At 39.4% G+C, this 19838-nt stretch overlaps 1 protein-coding gene across 2 annotated transcripts in view; it reads left to right on the forward strand.

Moving 5' to 3' along the window:
* Positions 1–19838, forward strand: part of LOC129731500 (E3 ubiquitin-protein ligase COP1-like) — a 31975-nt gene that overhangs the window by 5925 nt on the left and 6212 nt on the right. Inside the window, exon 3 of one of the 2 annotated variants that reach the window (XM_055691563.1) lies at positions 3848–7403. The exons of the other annotated variant lie outside the window; for it this stretch is intronic. Within the exon in view, the coding sequence (XP_055547538.1) occupies positions 4039–6135 (2097 nt within the window). The 5' untranslated portion in view covers positions 3848–4038 and the 3' untranslated portion in view covers positions 6136–7403. Of the gene's footprint in view, positions 1–3847; positions 7404–19838 lie in introns of those variants that run through there. 2 annotated transcript variants of the gene reach the window in all.

A 19838-nucleotide genomic window follows, 5' to 3' on the forward strand; every position in this document is an offset into this window, starting at 1 on the left:
GCGGGAAAAAGACGGGAAAACCGGGAAATTAGGCTTCACATCAGGAAAATCATCCTCCTGCATGGCTTCTACTAATATTGCCAATGAACGAGTTGTAGTAAATTAATTCCTAGATTTGAAAAATATAAACAATTAAAGGATGAAAAATTTTTGAAAGAGAAATATTTCTCATAGTTTCAATAAAACTATTCTCGCAAGGATATAAATAAACATGTAAAATTGATGTTTTTCACATATTTTTTTAAAAATAAAGCACCGAGAAAATTAAAAACCTATCATCGGGAAAAAAGCAGGAAATCGAAAATTGATTTTGAGTGGTCACCCTGCAACAAAAAACTCTTACTTGAGTCTATTCCATGTTTCCAATGTTTGAATGTAAGACCTGAATTCGAGTTGAGGGATTCTTCTACTTTTTCGAGTTTGGCGCTATACGTGAGTTATATATACTTAATCGAAATAATAACCGGTTTTTTTATTTTCTAGCTAAAACCTATCTCGTCCTTTTGAACTATTTTCAACAAGATTTTTTGCAAATTTTAGTAAAACTTCCTATGGTTTGCAACTCACGAAGATTATTAATTATGTACTTATTAAATCTTACTTTACGCACTAATTTCATTTAAGTCATATGACTTACAATTTCCCTCGTCCAGAAGTTTTTCCAAGTCTAAAGTCACACCTTCCTTTCCCGTCCATTTTCGCATTCTCGCAAACTACATACATTGCCCGCTTTACTAAAACTTAAAATACTTATTGAATGTTTCCGGCAATATACGGGATTAAATGGTTATCTATATACTTTTCATATCTTAAGTATTTATCGAACCTCTCAACCCACATTTCTCAAATCTGGTCATTCAATTCTCACTTTTAATGTCTAACTTATGTCTCACAGGAATTTTACTTGTCATAATCATACTCTTTTCAACGAGAAAAAATCGCGAGAAAAAAAATCAGTGCTACGGGCATTTTACATGTGTATATATGAATTTCCAAACAACATTTTTGGTCAGCATCATTCCTAAACATGGCCGCCGTAAGTCCTGCGTTTTAAGCTAAATACAAACAAGTCATACATATCAGCATGATATTTTGAAGATGGTATTAATTTTACCATGTTGAATCATAATTTTTTTTTAAAGTTTTTTTTCGGCGCGGATTTAGTATTCACGGCGCGGATCTTCAAAACCCGTGGCGCGGATTTTGCGGATTTAAAGTTAAAGTTAAAGTCTGTCGACCTAATGATTGAAACATTTCGTTATATATTTTCGTTCTAGCGCAATTTATTTATCAGTTGTTTTTTATCAAAAAAAGTTAAATACCCCAAACTAGTCAGATATATCGCTTGTTATCATGAAGATTGTTGTAAGATTCATCAGATTTTACTTAACCGTGTTTAAACATAAATTGTAAAAATGTTTAATTGCACTGAATTCTCGCTGTTTACAATGATAAACCTTGCTTGGTCGGAAATCGATCGAGAATAGGTTGCAGCATGAACATTGAATTCTCGGTAACCAGACCGATATTTGCGAGCAACACGGTTTCCTTTGATAACCTGAAACTGTGGAATAAATTAGTCATGTGTATAGATCTTATACCATACTTGTTAAAATTTCACGTTATGCATAAACATCCTTCTAACAAGCTTAGATGGGTAGCCAGATGTCTTTCGGAGAGCCTTCGCCAGTGAATTATAACAGTCTCAACTGTCGAGTACAAAAAAACGAGTTCGGTATAATAGACCTGTAAGTAGTTAACTTGAAAAAAGATTGGAGACATACACACAAGTGCAAATTTATACAAATGGCTGTGAAGAGTTGAAAAATGTTACAAAAAATGTTTTGACAATTTATAAAATATTCGTATAGTATCAACAAAAACATCACCCGCGTGTAAGAATCAAAACGAGTGAAAACCAAAATCACATAAAAAAATCTTAATATTTTTCAAAACGCATACCTATGTTATACAGTTTTAGTCTTTTGATTAGCAGTTTAGGTCAAAAAACGTATTAATTATTAGAACAGCTCGATATGGGATGGTCAGAAGGAAATGTGTTGAATGAAACAAGTAACATCCAAATCTTAATTTTCTTAAAAAATAATTTAATTATATTGAAAAAGATGTTCAAATCCAAAAAGCAAAAACTGGATTCCCCGCAGACTGTCCTAGTTATTCCAAAACAAAATCGGCTGTGGTGTCTTTCAACTCGTATCAAGCTTTCGATTTACTTTCTGGCTTTTGATTCATCAATCTGGTAACCTAATCTTTCATGCATTGCGAATCAAAGTTTGAACTACTTTTAAAGCCAACTTTCATCATATCTTTGTGAACATAAGGTGGTTTCCCACCGTAAATCCTGCTAAGATTTCTGGCAACTGCAGCGAACATCCGCTACGAGCAGTACGAACGGCGCTAGTGGAGAAGGTCGACAATTTATGCCAAATTAAATCCCTTTGCATTTGTATTTGTGGCCCACATTTTCGATATGAATAAGTGCTAATCCACCGAAATAAACGAAAGACTAAACTGCAAGCACAGCAAAGATAGGAAAAGAGGGCATTATATCCTAAAAGGGGTAGCAGTCACCAGCATGCAACGTCACAAAATGATTTGAGCCTCATTGAGGCAGGGTGCAGTCGATGGGAAATAGAAAGAGTGATACATATTCTCCTTATTTGCAATTCATGGCACAAACAACGTCACGTAAGGTTCTAGCATCATTCCGGGCGCTTGTTTCTACCAATGAAGTTCAAGTTCAGAAGTTCATTCGTGCTTCTCGATGGAATTATGTATGTGCAGCACTGTCATGTTTTGAATTGTTCACAAGACTGTCTGTGTGGTGTGTGTGTATTTTCAACTATCATCAACTGCCATTGTTCAATCCGCACGGATTTCACAACGTGATTTGCAACGCGATGACGTCTACCGTATTGTGGTGCTAATTGATTTAAAGTAAGACAAGTAAGCAAGACTCGAAGAACATAGCAGTTAACTAGTTATGAGTTCAGAAATTGGCAACTTTCATATTTCATGGAATATCTTTCGCATCCCTCAACAACAACAAATGAAAGAAGAAAATATAACCCGATGCATCTGACTGTCCTATTTTGCTTCATACACATACAAAATAAGATAAAACGTTATAAAATATTTTAATTGGTCTTATGTTATCTGCAAAGTTTTGAAATTATCAAAAAAGTTAAATGTCAAAAAAATCTGTTTATAGTAACAACGATTCGTTAAGCCGCATGCAAAAAAACTACCTTTCCTTGTAACCTTCATGGTTTATCGCCTTATTGTTTACAACAATGATAAAAATTGAAAAGTGTTCATGATTTTAACTCTTTTCTCTTGAAACAGGCTGTAGTTGTTAGATACAACATCACTGTACGTCAGTGGATTATACGGAATACATTTTTAATGGCATAGGGAGCTTTAGAGCCAGGCATTTCGTATTTCTTATGTGTTATGTATTGTACGATTTAGTTCTCCTGTCATGTTTCCAAAACCCAGCATTTATAAATAGCCTTTTCACTATATGCACTAGTTTTGCAATGAAGATTTTTTTGTAAAGAAAATAAGGTATAAAAGTGTAACAGTAGAACTGAGACGAAATTTAAAAAAATTGCCGAAATGAGCTTTGGTTGTTCAAAATTGTAATTGCTAGAGTAAAATCTTTTGAAATAGTTACCTAATGATAGGTAAAAAGTCATACCGCTTCATATTTTGTTCTAAATTCGGATATTTAATATTTAAAAAAATTGTTTTGATTTAGCACTAAATAGTCTGCTATTTTCGATGATAAACACTTTGCTCATCTATGGCATTATTTTCGTTTCAGCTCCACTGTTATGTTCTAAAAATATCAGAGATATCAAGATAGGATTAATCTACTATCTGAAACAGAAGCGAAGTGAGTGCAGAATACAGAAATAAGGATAAACATTTTAAAATACACCTACGTGATAGAAGCATACTGTTTTGGAAGCAAACACGAAGCCAGTACAGGAAGAAGCAAAAATTGGCATCGAAATGACGACCCGTAGGCAGCTGTCGGATGTGCAGTCTTCCTCATCTAGCGGCGGTGGCACAATGTCAGGAGGTGGTGGTGGAATAGCTGAAGGGGGTGGAGGAGGTGGCGGTGTATTAAGTGATTCAATGATGTCTTCCCTTGGCAAGAAGCGAATGACTGCACTGAATGGAATACCAGCTAGCATCGACGACAAGAGCAACGATTTTTTGTGTCCAATTTGTTTTGATGTTATCAGTGAAGCTCACATTACCAAATGTGGCCACACATTCTGTCATCATTGTATTATCAAGTCGATAGAGATGACAAAAAAGTGCCCAAAGTGCAATTACACATTACCTTCTCATGAGTCCATTGTGCCGAACTATTTGCTTAACGATTTGATCACCAAGTTCAAGTTGAAAGGGAAACGGAACGATTCTAGTAACACACAGTCGGGGGATTCGACAGACACTCTAAAACATTTTCTTGCATCCGAATCTAAGAAGCTTTCGCTGTCCGATGTGAACGTGATGCTTGAGATTCTGAACCAGAGAAAATTGTTACTTGAAGCCGAATCCTGCGCTGCACAGAATCGTTTATTACACGAGTTTCTGAAGCATTTGCTGCAGCAAAAAGAGCAACAGCAACTGCAGGTAGCAAATGAAATTGCGCTGATCAAAAACGACATAACGGACGTGGAAAAAATTCTCAAAGAGGTACAAAGCAGTTGCCCTACAGTGGAAGAGGTTGAAAACAGTGTCAAGGACGAGAAGGACGAGCACGTTGTCGCTATTAAAAAAGAAATTATACAGATTATTGATAAAATAGATACCATCACCGTCCCATCGAACCGCAGTGAAACTTCGAGTGAAGGATTTAATTTGTACAAAAATGATCTCAGTTCGTCATCGTTTATGGCACGAAAACAACGGATGTATCAACATTTCGACGATTTTGTACAGTGCTATTTTGCAGCTCGTAGCGAAGAGTTATATTTCGGCAAGGATCGATCCTTTAGTTCCGGATCACTTGACACCTCAACACCATCACGCTCTGCTGATACAACTCGATCCAGTCGATCACTTGACACATTTCGTGAAAACCTGATAAAATTCTCCAAGTATAGCGCTCTTCGACCGTTGGCTACTCTGAACTATTCCTGTGAATCCAGCTATGTATCAACAATTGTATCAAGTATCGAATTTGATAAAGACAGTGAATATTTTGCTATTGCTGGTGTTACAAAACGAATCAAGATCTTTGACTATTATAGTGCAATTCGGGACGCCGCCGTTGATATCAATTACCCTATCAATGAAATGGTTTGCAACAGCAAAATTTCTTGTGTGATATGGAACAATTACTTTAAGGAAGTGCTAGCTTCTAGTGACTATGAAGGTATAGTTTCGGTGTGGGATGTAAGCACCAAAACACGAACGAAAGCATACGAGGAACATGACAAACGCTGTTGGTGTGTCGATTTCAACGAAGTGGACACACGCTTGTTGGCATCGGGATCGGACGATGCTAGAGTTAAACTGTGGTCTTTGAATGTCGATCATTCAGTAGCAACGATCGAGGCGCGAGCGAATGTGTGCTGCGTGAAATTCAATCCAAAAAGCTCATGTCACTTGGCGTTTGGCTCGGCGGATCATTGCGTCCATTACTACGACCTACGAAACATTAAAGAACCACTTTGTGTGTTTCGGGGACATAAAAAAGCCGTTTCATACGTAAAGTTTTTAAACACTACCGAAATTGTGTCGGCTGGTACCGACGGACAACTGAAGCTGTGGAACATCAACTCTCCTCCGTATTGTTTGCGATCATTCACTGGTCATATTAACGAGAAAAACTTTGCTGGTTTAGCCACAAACAATGATTATTTGGCTTGTGGTAGCGAGGACAATTCTCTCTGTGTTTACTACAAAGGACTATCCAAGCAGCTTTTCAACCTTAAATTCTCGCCAAACAGCAGCAACAGTCGCTCTATCTCCGATGCTGAACGAAATACTGAAGGGAATGATTTTGTTTCGGCGGTTTGCTGGAGGAAACAAAGCAATATAATCATTGCTGGAAATAGTGAGGGTATTATCAAAATCCTTGAAATAGTATAATAAATCTGCAAACGATCAGCCAACATCGTTTCAAGGTGTTTCATAATGATTTCACGGTTTTTAATAAGTGATCGAGCACAAATGCGAATAAATTTGAAAAACTGTTAAAAGACACGAGAGTGAAAGTCCAAACGTTTCAAACAGTGTTAGTAACAATGATAGCTTTACGATAGTGATGAAGCGCATTATTTTGTTATACATTTTTCGAGATTGTAGGAAATATAGAAAATAATTGAATTTGAATGCTAAGTATTGACCCATCCTCTCATTGTCGAGGTTGAACTGAACTATGTAAATAGAGGAACAACCGTTGATAATCGCGAACCATTTCCAATGAGCTGTAATAATAATCGGTTTGTTGTACTAACAGAGACAAGCTCGTACAGATTGAATTTTACATGAGTCAATTATGCTTAAAGCCAATAATGCAGAGTTTCTAGAAACAGAAACCTAATTAAGAGCCCTATCACAGTGGAAAGCAAAGGTGTGAATTTATTTACAATCTTTGCGTGCAACTCTAGCCAACAACTTATAGGGATTTTAATGTCTAATTGTTAAGTATAGTGTAGTACTGATAGGCTATCCCTATTTTTCTAATTTAAAACTTCTACTAAATACTGTAACATGAGAGCACTGATAAAAGAACACGATCGATCCAACAAACTAGGACGTTAACCGGACTTAGTTCGTTTAAACACTGTAGTATGTAATGGAAATCCTACTGCACCTCGTTGATTTTAAATCCTTAATTAAAGTACCTTGTTTAACCGAACAAACGTTGCCTTTATTCTACAACTGCAAACAAACGTGTTTAGAATTACGGAAAAAAGTTCTCAATTTCCACTTTCTAAAAAAGAAAAGGTTTATGAGTTTTGCTTTTTCAGTAACTTCTATCCGAGAAAAATGGCATAAGCTTTTTAAATATTGAAGAATAATCCATTATGAAGTAACACTTGATTAGAATTGTCAAATCGTAGAAGGTCGTCTCCAGCAATTTTCGTGTTGCAAAAAACAGCCCGAATTGAACCAAAAACGAAAATCATGCAAAAAGGATTTGATTGATTGGCACGCTACATTCAGCGGTACCGAATTTGCCATATTATTTATACTGTGGGATAAACAGCGTATGTAGCGTATCGAGAGAAATCAAAATTTACTTGAAGAGTTATACATATTCTATGTTGTCGCTGTATCATATTTACTCTTTGTTATACTGCCGCTCTTCGCATATCGGCCCCATAGCAAAAAAATCAAGTGGAGAAAACGTCTATCAATTTTCGTTTCTTTCGTGTCCGCATAGCTTGTTCTAGAAAATATTTGAAATAAAATAGTAAAATTTAGTATGTTCAATTCAATTGAATTAAAAAATGACATAAATTATATTTTCCTAGTAATATAACAGCTATGTTGCTGACATGCGAATAATTTTCGATCTGATTTTTTTTAAGGGGGGGATTTGTTAGTAGCTTAAGTATTTATGATAGATATTAGTGAGTAATGAGTATTTGTGTCAAATCACATATGGTGACTTCTCAACACTGTTAAAAATTTGTAATTTTAATTGTTAGTATTTGTTTGCTTTCGCAATTAGAACTTATCGTTCGTAGGGATTTAAACCTACTTGTTCATAGGGATTTAAGCCTACTTGAACGATCTGATTAGCTTAACATTCGCATAACCGTCTCGTAAAAAAAGTGTTGCATCAGGGTATCAGACAACTTCGGCAGTGGTTCTCTTCGGCTGGTTTTCTACAGCATTCTAAAGCAAAACCCATCTAAGAAAACTACTGCTGAAATAGTCCGATACCCTTTCCCTTTTTTTATTGTCATAATCATCAATTACTTATTACCCCTTTCCTTGCGTGTGATGCCATATTGCATTGCCAGGCATCTAAACTTTAATTAGAATTCAATCACTATACTTGAAACTATGAACAATGAAACTATTGAATATGTTGTTGAACAGATCGATCAATATGCAATACAGTTGGTGCATGCAGTTTATAACTTCGAAGATATTTTTAAGAGGTAAAAACTGATTCCTTCGCGAGGAGATGGTTTATGAAAAAATGTGTAGAAGAGGGTATGGTAGTATAGGTTTGTTCAAAAATTACGTTCACATTTTAGGGAGAAGACGGAGGTTTCAAACATGTGTGATAGAAAGAGCAAGTAGTATGGGGAGTAGCGCGACACGCAAGTAAATTATTAAATTTATTGTGTCTCATATTACACAATAAAGATATTAGAGTTTAATTCAGAATAATAAGCATTTCCTTCGCATGGTTCAAAAATATACACTTCAAGACATCAGTGAGACCCCCACGATCAATAACATGAACGTGACTGTTATGCGAATATTTTTTGACATGGGACAACACAAACGGGGTTCATTCCGCGTCGAACACTCGACAGAAACGGACGTGCAAAGTGGTCGTTCTATTACAATCCGGTCCGTGTGTACGAATAGCCAAACAAAAGAGTGTATTATTCGCGCTAAACGCCAACTAGATTGTGAGTTGTGTCGATACGTTTGTACCCGGCTCACAACTTTGGCTGTATTGGTGCAAAATACCAGCTGCAGTTTCGATCTGTGCACCGTGAATAGATCTTTTTAATCCAAGCCCATCAGTTGACAGTCGAGTCCGTGTCGCTGTGCTGAGTGATCTCACACCCGGCTCACTGCTGGTGGCTGTATTGGTGCTGCTGTACTGGTGCTGCTGGCTGCTTTGGGTGCAGCTTCGAACGATCGGACAACCACTGCTGGAAGGAAGAAGTAAAGAGGTACGTGTTCTTGTCGGCGCTAGTGCGCTACATTTAGCGCAATCGATATAGATCCCTCGCCTCCCGTGCCACCATCCCCGAAACCCCCTGACCCTGACCCTTCTGTTACCCCCTCCCCTGTTCATTCTCCAGTCCCCCCTCGCCCCAGGCTTTACCCGGACGGATCTCAACAGGGCAACTATACTGTTTATTTTCGTCCAAAGGCAGGAGTGAATTCAAAGCGTTTGAACATACTGCAAATTGCTAAAGACCTGACGAAGGGGTACAAGGCCGTGACCGAAATTTCCAAGGTCCGACCTAACAAGCTCCGTGTCGTGGTCAGTGATCTGGCACAGGCCAATGCTATCGCCTGCTCTGAGCTCTTCACACGCGAGTATCGCGTCTACATACCCGCACGAGACGTGGAGATCGACGGTGTCATAACCGATTCGAGTCTGTCTGTCGAGTGTATCCTAAAAAGCGCAACCGGTTGCTTCAAAAATACCGAAACACAGGCGAAGATTTTGGATTGTAAGCAATTGCGGTCCATGTCTCTCGTCGGCGGTAAAAAAGTTTACACTCCGTCAGACTCGTTTCGCGTTACGTTTGCCGGATCTGCACTCCCTAGCCACGTCTCGATCGACCGGGTTCGTCTGCCTGTGCGATTGTATGTACCCCGTGTTATGAATTGCACCAATTGCAAGCAGTTAGGCCACACAGCCGCCTACTGCTGCAATAAGGCACGATGTAGCAAGTGTGGGGAGACTCATGCGGAAGATTCTTGCAGTGTTAATGCTGAAAAATGTATTCACTGTGGGGAAAACCAGCATGAGCTCTCCACATGCCCGGTGTACATGCAGCGCAGAGATAAAATCAAGCGATCACTTAAGGAGCGTTCAAAGCGTTCTTACGCTGAGATGCTGAAGAAGACCGTGACCACTTCTACCATAACATCGAACCCCTTTGATCTGTTGCCCTCTGATGAAACCGATTCTGACGATTCATCAGCGGGAACATCTTATGCCAATCCTGGGGAGTCTAGGAAGAGGAAAAATGTTTCTTCTCCTAAACTTCCCCGTAAAGGTCCTAAGATTTCCCAAAGTGTAATGAAAAGTACGAACAAACCAAACAGTGCTGCGGAAAAACCGAAGCAAACTCCTCCTGGGCTTGCAAATTTAAAGTCCCAGAAGGAGTTCCCAGCACTGCCAGGAACATCTAAAACCCCAGTTGTTCCTTTTGCACATCCAGTTGATGAAACAAACTCTGGATTAGTGAAATTTTCTGACATTGTGGACTGGATTTTTAAAAATTTAAATGTACCCGATCCAATTAAAATTTTTCTTACAGCATTCCTCCCAACAGTTAGATCATTTTTGAAGCAGTTGACTGCCCAATGGCCCCTCCTTGCAGCGATTGTATCCTTCGATGCCTAATTCAACTGCGTATATGAAGTATTCTATCTCTGTCTTACAGTGGAATTGTAGAAGTATTTTACCAAAAATTGATTCGTTTAAAGTTTTGATAAATAAAAACAAATGCGATGCATTTTCCCTTTGTGAAACTTGGCTTACTTCAAATATTGATCTCAACTTCCATGATTTTAATATTATTCGCCTTGATCGAGACACCCCATATGAAGGAGTACTTTTAGGGATTAAAAAGTGCTATTCTTTCTATCGTATTAACCTCCCCTCGATTCCAGGCATCGAAGTTGTCGCATGTCAAATGACAATACAAGGTAAAGAGCTTTGTATTGCCTCAATATATATTCCTCCCAGAGCACAGGTTGGGCAACGGCTGCTCTTTGATTTAATAGAACTTCTTCCCTCGCCACGTTTGATTTTGGGAGACTTCAACTCTCATGGCGTGGCTTGGGGTTCCCCATACAATGATAACCGCTCCTCTTTAATCTATAACCTTTGCGATGACTTCGACATGACTATTTTAAACAACGGTGAAATGACACGTATCCCGAAACCTCCAGCGCGCCCAAGCGCTTTGGATCTATCCTTATGTTCGACGTCGCTACGGTTGGATTGCACATGGAAGGTAATCCTTGATCCTCACGGTAGCGACCATTTGCCTATTCTTATTTCAATTAATAACGGGTCAACTCGCATGCGACCAATTGACATTCCGTATGACCTCACACGGAATGTCGATTGGAAGTTATACGAGGAAATGATTTCAAAAGCGGTCGAGTCGATTCAACATCATCCACGACTTGAAGAATACAACCTCCTCGCGGGCTTGATTCTCGACGCCGCGTTGCAAGCCCAAATGAAGAAATATCCCGGCGTAACGATCAAAGAACGGCCTCCCACTCCGTGGTGGGACCAAGAGTGCTCCGATGTCTACACGCAAAGATCCGACGGGTATCTGACCTTCCGGGATACAGACGATGCCGACGACTTTAAACGTTATTCGGAGCTTGATACCAAGTTTAAAAGCTTGACTAAGGCAAAGAAACGCGGATATTGGCGTCGATTCGTAAACGAGACGTCGAGGGAGACATCAATGAGCACTCTTTGGAACACAGCCCGAAGAATGCGGAATCGCGTAACGGTCAACGAAAGCGAGGAGTCTTCAAGTAGGTGGATATTTGATTTTGCCAGGAAAGTATGTCCGGACTCTGTTCCTGAGCAAAACATTGTTCGCGATGCGTCTCCGGGCCACGACGCGATTGAATCACCTTTTACGATGGCAGAATTTTCAGTTGCCCTCCTGTCCTGTAACAATAACGCGCCTGGGTTAGATAGAATCAAATTCAACTTGTTGAAGAATCTACCCGGCAATGCCAAGAGGCGCTTGTTGAACTTGTTCAATAAGTTACTGGAGCAAAATATTGTACCGCAGGATTGGAGGCAAGTGAAGGTGATCGTCATCCAAAAACCAGGGAAACCAGCTTCTGATCACAACTCTTATAGGCCGATTGCAATGCTATCCTGTATCCGGAAATTGATGGAAAAAATGATACTCCGTCGTTTAGACCATTGGGTCGAATCAAATGGTCTACTATCAGATACTCAATTTGGCTTCCGCCGTGCCAAAGGGACGAATGATTGTCTTGCGTTGCTTTCAACAGATATTCAGCTGGCGTATGCTCGCAAAGAACAAATGGCGTCTGCGTTCTTGGACATTAAGGGGGCTTTTGATTCCGTTTCTATTGACATTCTTTCGGGTAAACTTCACCGACAAGGATTTTCTCCAATTTTGAACAATTTTTTGCACAATTTGTTGTCCGAAAAGCACATGCATTTTACGCACGGCGATTTGGCAACTTTTCGCATTAGCTACATGGGTCTTCCCCAGGGCTCATGTTTAAGCCCCCTTCTTTACAACTTTTATGTAAATGACATCGACGAATGTCTGGCAAACTCATGCACGATAAGACAACTTGCAGACGACAGTGTAATCTCTGTTACAGGAGCCAAAGCTGCCGATTTGCAAGGACCATTGCAAGATACCTTGGACAATTTGTCTGCTTGGGCTTTACAGCTAGGTATCGAATTCTCTCCGGAGAAGACTGAGATAGTAGTTTTTTCTAGGAAGCATGAACCTGCTCAGCTTCAAACACAATTAATGGGTAAAACGATTTCTCAGGTTTTGGTACACAAATATCTTGGTGTCTGGTTCGACTCTAAAGGCACCTGGGGTTGTCACGTGAGGTATCTAATGAAAAAATGTCAACAAAGAGTGAATTTTCTTCGTACAATAACCGGACAATGGTGGGGAGCCCACCCAGGAGACCTTATAAGGCTTTACCAAACAACGATATTGTCTGTTATTGAATACGGGTGTTTCTGCTTCCGCTCCGCAGCAAACACACATTTGATCAAACTGGAGCGAATACAATATCGTTGTTTGCGTATCGCCTTAGGTTGCATGCAGTCGACCCATACGATGAGTTTGGAGGTCTTAGCTGGAGTACTACCATTAAAAAACCGCTTCTGGAGCCTGTCTTCTCGTATTCTTATCAAATGTGAGGTCTTGAACCGTCCCGTGATTGAAAATTTTGAAAGGTTAATCGAACTTAATTCTCAAACCGTTTTATGACATTGTATTTCAATCACATGTCCCAAAATATTAACCCTTCTTCGAATATTCCAAATCGTGTCGACTTATCAAATACTTCTGATTCTACTGTGTTTTTCGATACATCCATGATAGAAGAAACTCGTGGAATCCCGGATCATTTACGCGTGCAGCAGATCCCCAAAATTTTTTCCAATAAATATCGAAACATCAACTGCGACAATATGTACTACACTGACGGATCACTTCTTGATGGGTCCACTGGCTTCGGTATCTTCAATAACAAATTAACCGTCTCCCATAAGCTCGATAATCCTGCTTCTGTTTACGTCGCAGAATAAGCTGCAATTCAGTACACCCTAGGGATTATCGAAAAAATGCCCACGGACCATTATTTCATCTTTACGTACAGTCTCAGTTCCATTGAGGCTCTCCGATCGATGAAAGATGTTAAGCACTCTCCGTATTTCCTGGGGAAAATACGGGAACATCTGAGTGCTTTATCCGAAAAATCTACTCAGATTACCTTAGCGTGGGTCCCTTCTCACTGCTCGATACCGGGTAATGAGGAAGCGGACTTTTTGGCTAAGGTGGGCGCAACAAACGGTGATATTTATGAAAGACCAATTGCCTTTAATGAATTTTTCGCATTTGTACGTCAGAATACGATCATCAGTTGGCAAAATTCTTGGACCAAGGGGGAACTGGGAAGGTGGTTACATTCCATAATCCCCAAGGTATCGACGAACCCGTGGTTCAAGGGGTTGGATGTAGGTCGGGATTTCATTTGCGTGATGTCCCGGCTTATGTCCAATCACTATAGATTTGACGCGCATCTCCGTCGTGTTGGGCTCGGGGAGAGTGGTATCTGTGCCTGTGGTGAAGGTTATCACGACATAGAGCACGTTGTTTGGTCATGCCCTGTACACCGTGACGCCAGGTCTAGATTAGTAGCTTCCCTGCAGGCCGAAGGTAGGCAGCCGGCTGTTCCTGTTCGTGATGTCTTGGCGAGCCGTGACCTATCCTACATGTCCCTTATATACGTTTTCCTGAAATCCATCCACGCCCCAGTTTAGTCCTATCCCCTTCCACCTACATCCAACCAAACGACAAGAACACGTTAAGACCCCGGATCCGGAAACAGCAACTAGACCCGCACGATACTCTCAGGCCCCGAGGGAGACAACCCAATATGCCAGTCCGTAATATCTTGGCCCAGCAGCGGAACATATTCAATATGCTGCTTACCTATGGCGATGGAGAACCATCAAACAACAAATCAGTGCTTTTCATGCAAAACATTCTAGCTTAAGTTAGATTTAGTTTCAGCTCGTAGTCGGCAGCGAGGATAAAAAATTTGCTTTTAGTTATTAAGATACTTTAGAAAGTAAGCTACCAGATATAATTGGCGCCGTTAAACATTGAATTGTATTTGTGCCGTGTCAAATAAACTATAGATGAGGAAAAAAAAACACAAACGGGGTTTGATTTTTCAAATTATACGAACAAAGTTTATTTTTCGAAAACCTGAGATGATTTTAAACACATTTCCACAAAAAAAAACAAAATCATCAAAAATCCATATGGGACGAATATGCGAAGAGCGACAGTATACTAGTTTAAGAAACCGTTCATCTATCAGTATTTAGAGCTAAGTGCAAACTTACGAATGTTTAAAATGATTTTAGGGAGAAAAACAAGAATAAGGTTTTTTTTTCTCTCATGGCAACTCTTCGTTTGCGTAAAATGATGCAAAACGGGGACTCAGCAAATCTTAATGCAAAAAGGAGAATACTTTATCTATTCTCTGTACTAGAGAAAAAGATATACTTTTTCATCCCAATACAGGGAAAAAATTTAAGAATGAGTGATTGTTTTATTCTTTTAAGGATTCTTCAGTTTTTGGTATTGCGTCAGTATTGAGGGCATTTTGAGATTGTTTTTCCCGGGTTGATCACAAAAACGCGAATGACAGTATGATATTTGATGGTTGTTTTTATTGTCTGAATTCAAAATTACAATAACAGAAAACTTTCTGAATATTAGTTTCGCGCTCAGCGTCACTTCCGACAAGAGCTAGCAATGTTTCGTAGTAAGTTTTAAGTAAAACAGGCTAGAACATCTTTAAGTTTTTTTAGTATTATCAACGATTATTATGTGAAAAAAAGCCGGCATTGCTTTAATTGAGATTCTGGAACATTCTCTTAGAAGTTTAAAAAAAAGTTATTTCGCTGTAAATCTTAAAACGGGTTAGTAACGAAAGGCTGAAACCAGAAAAGCTGAAACTCGAAAGGCTGAAAAGTATGTATCATATACAAGAGGCTGAATGCACAAAAGGCTGGAACCCCAGAAGGCTGAATGAACGATAGGCTAAAACATGAAAGGCTGAAACTTTTGCAACTTAAATCATAATCGTTGAAAAATTCGGACACGAATAGCTAATCTTCATAAGGTGACAGAGTTCAATCAATATGTGGCACTATTTGAATCTATACGCACTTGACTCTTGTTCACGTTTCCTAGATGATTCAGGGCAAGACGGCCGAAGGCCGCGAGTGTGCGCCGGCGACCCGCCGTCGGAAGCGCCGGCCACTGCAGGGAGCAGCCGAACGAGCGATAACGAGTAAGGACAGCACACATCTCAGACGATCGAGTGTTTTTTTTTAGAAATGAACTTTGTGAATATTCAGCCTTATGATTTTTCAGCTTTTCGTGATTAAGCCTTTCGTGTTTTTCAGCCTTATGTAGCTTTCTGCCTTTCGTGATTTCAGCCTTTCGGATTTCAGCCTTTCGTGTTTCAGTTTTTTGAGTTTCAGCCTTTCGTAGTAGACCCGTTTTGACCAACTCGAGCTCGTAGAGCACGCTCGGAGAGGTTTTTTTTGTCATTTTATTGTATACCATTACTGCTTTTGATATTGCTGGAAAGCTGCTATCATTGTTATGAATAACTGGTAAGTTGGAAAGAGAAGTTCCACTCTTCGTTTTGGTAAATAATCATGATGGTTGCGACGGTATGCTTGAAGAATAAATCCGAAATTCTATTATTACAGATTCTATTGGAGCTGATCAAGCTATGCCAAAAAAGTTGAAAATTTGGCCATTAAAAGCTTTTCTGGTTTGTTGTACTGCCACAGAGAAGACAGTGAAAAATAGTGTTTCCTCTCAACCACGGTGCATATGTTTACTAGCTGTTTTCGTTAGCAACGAGATTTTTTTTTCTCTTATTTCTAAACTTTATTGTTAGAGTTTTTATTTTATTTGTTTTTATGTCTGTTTCTAGCTGCTAAAAGAAACTAAGTGTGTATCAATTTTACATCTACGATTGTTTATGATGAAGACACATTTGTTGCGCTGTTTCCCCTGTATGAAAGTATTAACCGACAACAGACATTCATTTTGCCGCTTCAGAGTTTGATTTAGTGCTCAGCAGGTGCTCAGTATTAAGATTTTCAGTCTTTGATTATAAGTTTCTAAGGACAAATACCGCTATATAGAGGAAGACGAGGCGAGCGGTGAGCTACTAGCCTGACCGATTTTGATATTACAGTCGGCTGGATTTCGGACGAGTAGTGTGTCTGCGAAACTGCTCGACTCGTTCGTGACTCAGCTGTCACCAACCAAGTTCATTCGCGTTCCCCAGTATAACATTTTGCTCGAATCGTCAGTGATTAGATACGAGGCCAGTTTCTCGCCTCGTCTTCTGTAATATGGGCCAAAAATTGTCCCGAAAATTATAAATACACTTTCATTCTTAAATAAAACAAAATATATAGGAGGTTTTTTTATCATTCTACTTTCAAGAATGCTCTCTTTCCAATTTCAATTCAATTTGCATTATTTTAATGGGGTAGGGTACGTTCCTAATGCCATTCATAAGCTTCTGCAAAGTGTTTTCTCCATTTCGCGACTTTCGGCCAAACTTTCTTGTTTTTTTTTTCAACAATTTCAACATTTCTAATTTTGTTTTTTTTTTTTGGTTTCGCCTCCGTCAGCCTAGAGCCTAGTTTCGATTGGGCGAGCTGCTGAGACACTGTTGGATTTATACCGCTCTAACGCATCCTTGAAGTAATGACAGTGAGCAAAATCGGGCCAAAAGATTGTACGATTGTAATGCTTTTTGACGTGGAACTACGTCTTTGTTTTCTATACTAGGATGCATTCTGTAAAATTGGATGAAACTGGCAAATGTTACGTCAGATTTCAATAACAACAGTATAACAACATGATGGATATCAATAACCAATATGTTGTTGGACAGATAAAATGTTGGACAATTTTGTAATACACTATTTATAATTATTATTTCATTGCTAAGCGATAAAATTGATGTTTCAAGAACAAGTTTACGCGAACAATGAACAACAATTACATGCGAGCATTCCTAGCACAGACGACGTGAATAGACACCAACCATTCCCTGTGATATTCTCTGTATCAAAATAAAAAAAAAATTACAGAGTTTCTCCGTCCCAATAGGTCAATTTATGTTTGCTTCCATGAACTTAGACTAGTTTGATGTCTTGAAGGTAAACGGGTTTCAAAAAGTTTAAAACAACCCTTTTTCTGGAACAATTTCTAAATCTGCTAGTGGAACGTTATAAAAACTGATGTCTTTAAGGAAACATGCTGGTGAAAGCAACAGTACCGCACAGCATATGTGTAGCAGAGAGCCACAGGTCTCTCATCGTCTATGATTACAGCGGTGCACTTCTATTCGTACATTTCAGCGGTACACTTCTACTGGTACTGAAGCGGTACTATGTATTCGTATTGCAGCGGTACACATCTATTCGTACATTTCTATACGTTACAATCGAGGAAAAACTGCATTGCTGCTGGTTATGGTGATTTAAAGTTTATCTCATAAATATGATTGTACATTTTTGTAACTGTTACAAGTTATAAGTTATTCTAATTTCATTTCTGTTTCGATATTCACTAAATATTCGTGACTGGATAATATCAAAAGAGTAAATTCCTAAGTAGGTATACAAATTTATAGAAGAGTAAGACCCGGCGAATGGTTAATCTAGAATTTTTTTATATTTCAACATTCTTAGATGATATTTCATTATTTTAAACTTCACAATAATATACGTATATGAGCTGTCTTCGTAATACAGCGAATGATATAATTGTTAACAAATGAAAAAAAATGTCAAGCGAAAAACAGAAATGAATCTTTTCAAACTTTACCTTCTTTGGACTTGTTGATTGCTACGATTTTTTACTGGAACTTGTTGATAATTTTGTTTCACATATCTTCTTATGTTTGCCTATTAGCCTATAAGTGAACCTATCTAAGGGCTTCCATATTATTTTAAAAGTAAGATCCATATAATAAATTTGATTAAATCAGTGTTGAAAAAGACAAAATTATTTATGATGATCACGTTAGTATTATTGGATTTGGGTCTTGTGGAAATAGAGTTAATTCTGATTTGGACACATTACGAGAAATTCTTGGTGCTTCATCAACAAAAACGGTATGCTTGTGCCTTGTCAAAAAAATGTTGTATGCATAACAAAATACTACAGGCACAACATCGCCTAAAGTAAACGAGATTTTTTCGAGTTTTGTTAAATATGTTTCTAAAAATAGATTTCAAGGGAAGGCTTTGAATAAAAATACGTGAGTCACTGAGCATTCGTATGCAAATTGATTCTGTCTGCGGACTCTGTAAGTTTTGTAACAAAAAACCTTTCTAATTACAGTGTTTAGTCCCAGGTCACCATTTCAAATGACCCTAGGGCTGTATCTTACCTTTACCTTTAAAGGCGACAGACCGATTATCGATCCAATGCCGAATCCAGAATACGTCGCCATGTCCCTCGGTCTTGGGCTCCTATCCTCCAATCGCCCCTAACACCTATTTCGCGTGCATCCTCGTCGACAGCACACATCCAACGAGTGCGGGGTTTACCTCGAAGTCGTCGACCTCTATCGGGATTCCTGCTAAATATAGCCTTCGCTTGACGCTCATCCGGCATTCTCGCTACATGCCCAGCCCACTGAAGCCTGCCGTGTTTTATCCGTTTAACTATATCCGCCGATTTGTATGCCTGGTACACTTCATGGTTCACGCGTCTGCGCCAAACACCATTTTCTAGTTTGCCGCCAAGGATTGAACGCAAAATCCTACGCTCAAAAACACCGAGAGCTCGCCGATCAGCCTCTTTCAGCGTCCATGATTCATGGCCGTAGAGGGCCACTGGAAGAATCAGTGTTTTATAGAGTGCAAGTTTAGTTCGGATTTGCAGACTGCGGACCTTAGCTGGTTACGTAATCCGTAAAAGGCCCTGTTTGCGGCTGCTATCCGCCTCTTTATCTCACGGCTAACCTCGTTGTCACATGTCACTAATGTGCCCAGGTAAATAAACTCGTCGACTTCTCAAATGTTTCCCCATCTAGCACCACCGCAGCACCAACCTCCGACGGACTACCACGCACTCTGCCAGCCATCATGTATTTCGTTTTGGCAGAGTTTATGACAAGCCCTAATCTCGCAGCTTCTCTCCTGAGAGGTCCGAAGGCCTCTTCCACAGCTCTACGGTTGATACCAATGATGTCGATATCGTCCGCAAAACCGAGAAGCATGTGCGACTTCGTAATGATGGTGCCGCTTCTCTGCACACCAGCCCTCCGTATAGCACCTTCCAATGCGATGTTGAACAATAAGTTCGCCAGCCCGTCACCCTGCTTCAAACCATCTAACGTCACGAACGAGTCCGATATCTCACCGGCTATCCTGACGCTTGATGTAGAACCTTCAAGGGTGGCACGTATCAGCCTAATCAGCTTTGTTGGGAAGCCATGTTCCATCATAATCTGCCATAACTCATTCCTCTTGACTGAATCGTACGCTGCCCTGAAGTCTATGAACAGATGGTGCGTCTGCAAGTTGTATT

Source organism: Wyeomyia smithii, chromosome 3 (assembly GCF_029784165.1).
Source record: "Wyeomyia smithii strain HCP4-BCI-WySm-NY-G18 chromosome 3, ASM2978416v1, whole genome shotgun sequence".
NCBI lineage: Eukaryota > Metazoa > Arthropoda > Insecta > Diptera > Culicidae > Wyeomyia > Wyeomyia smithii.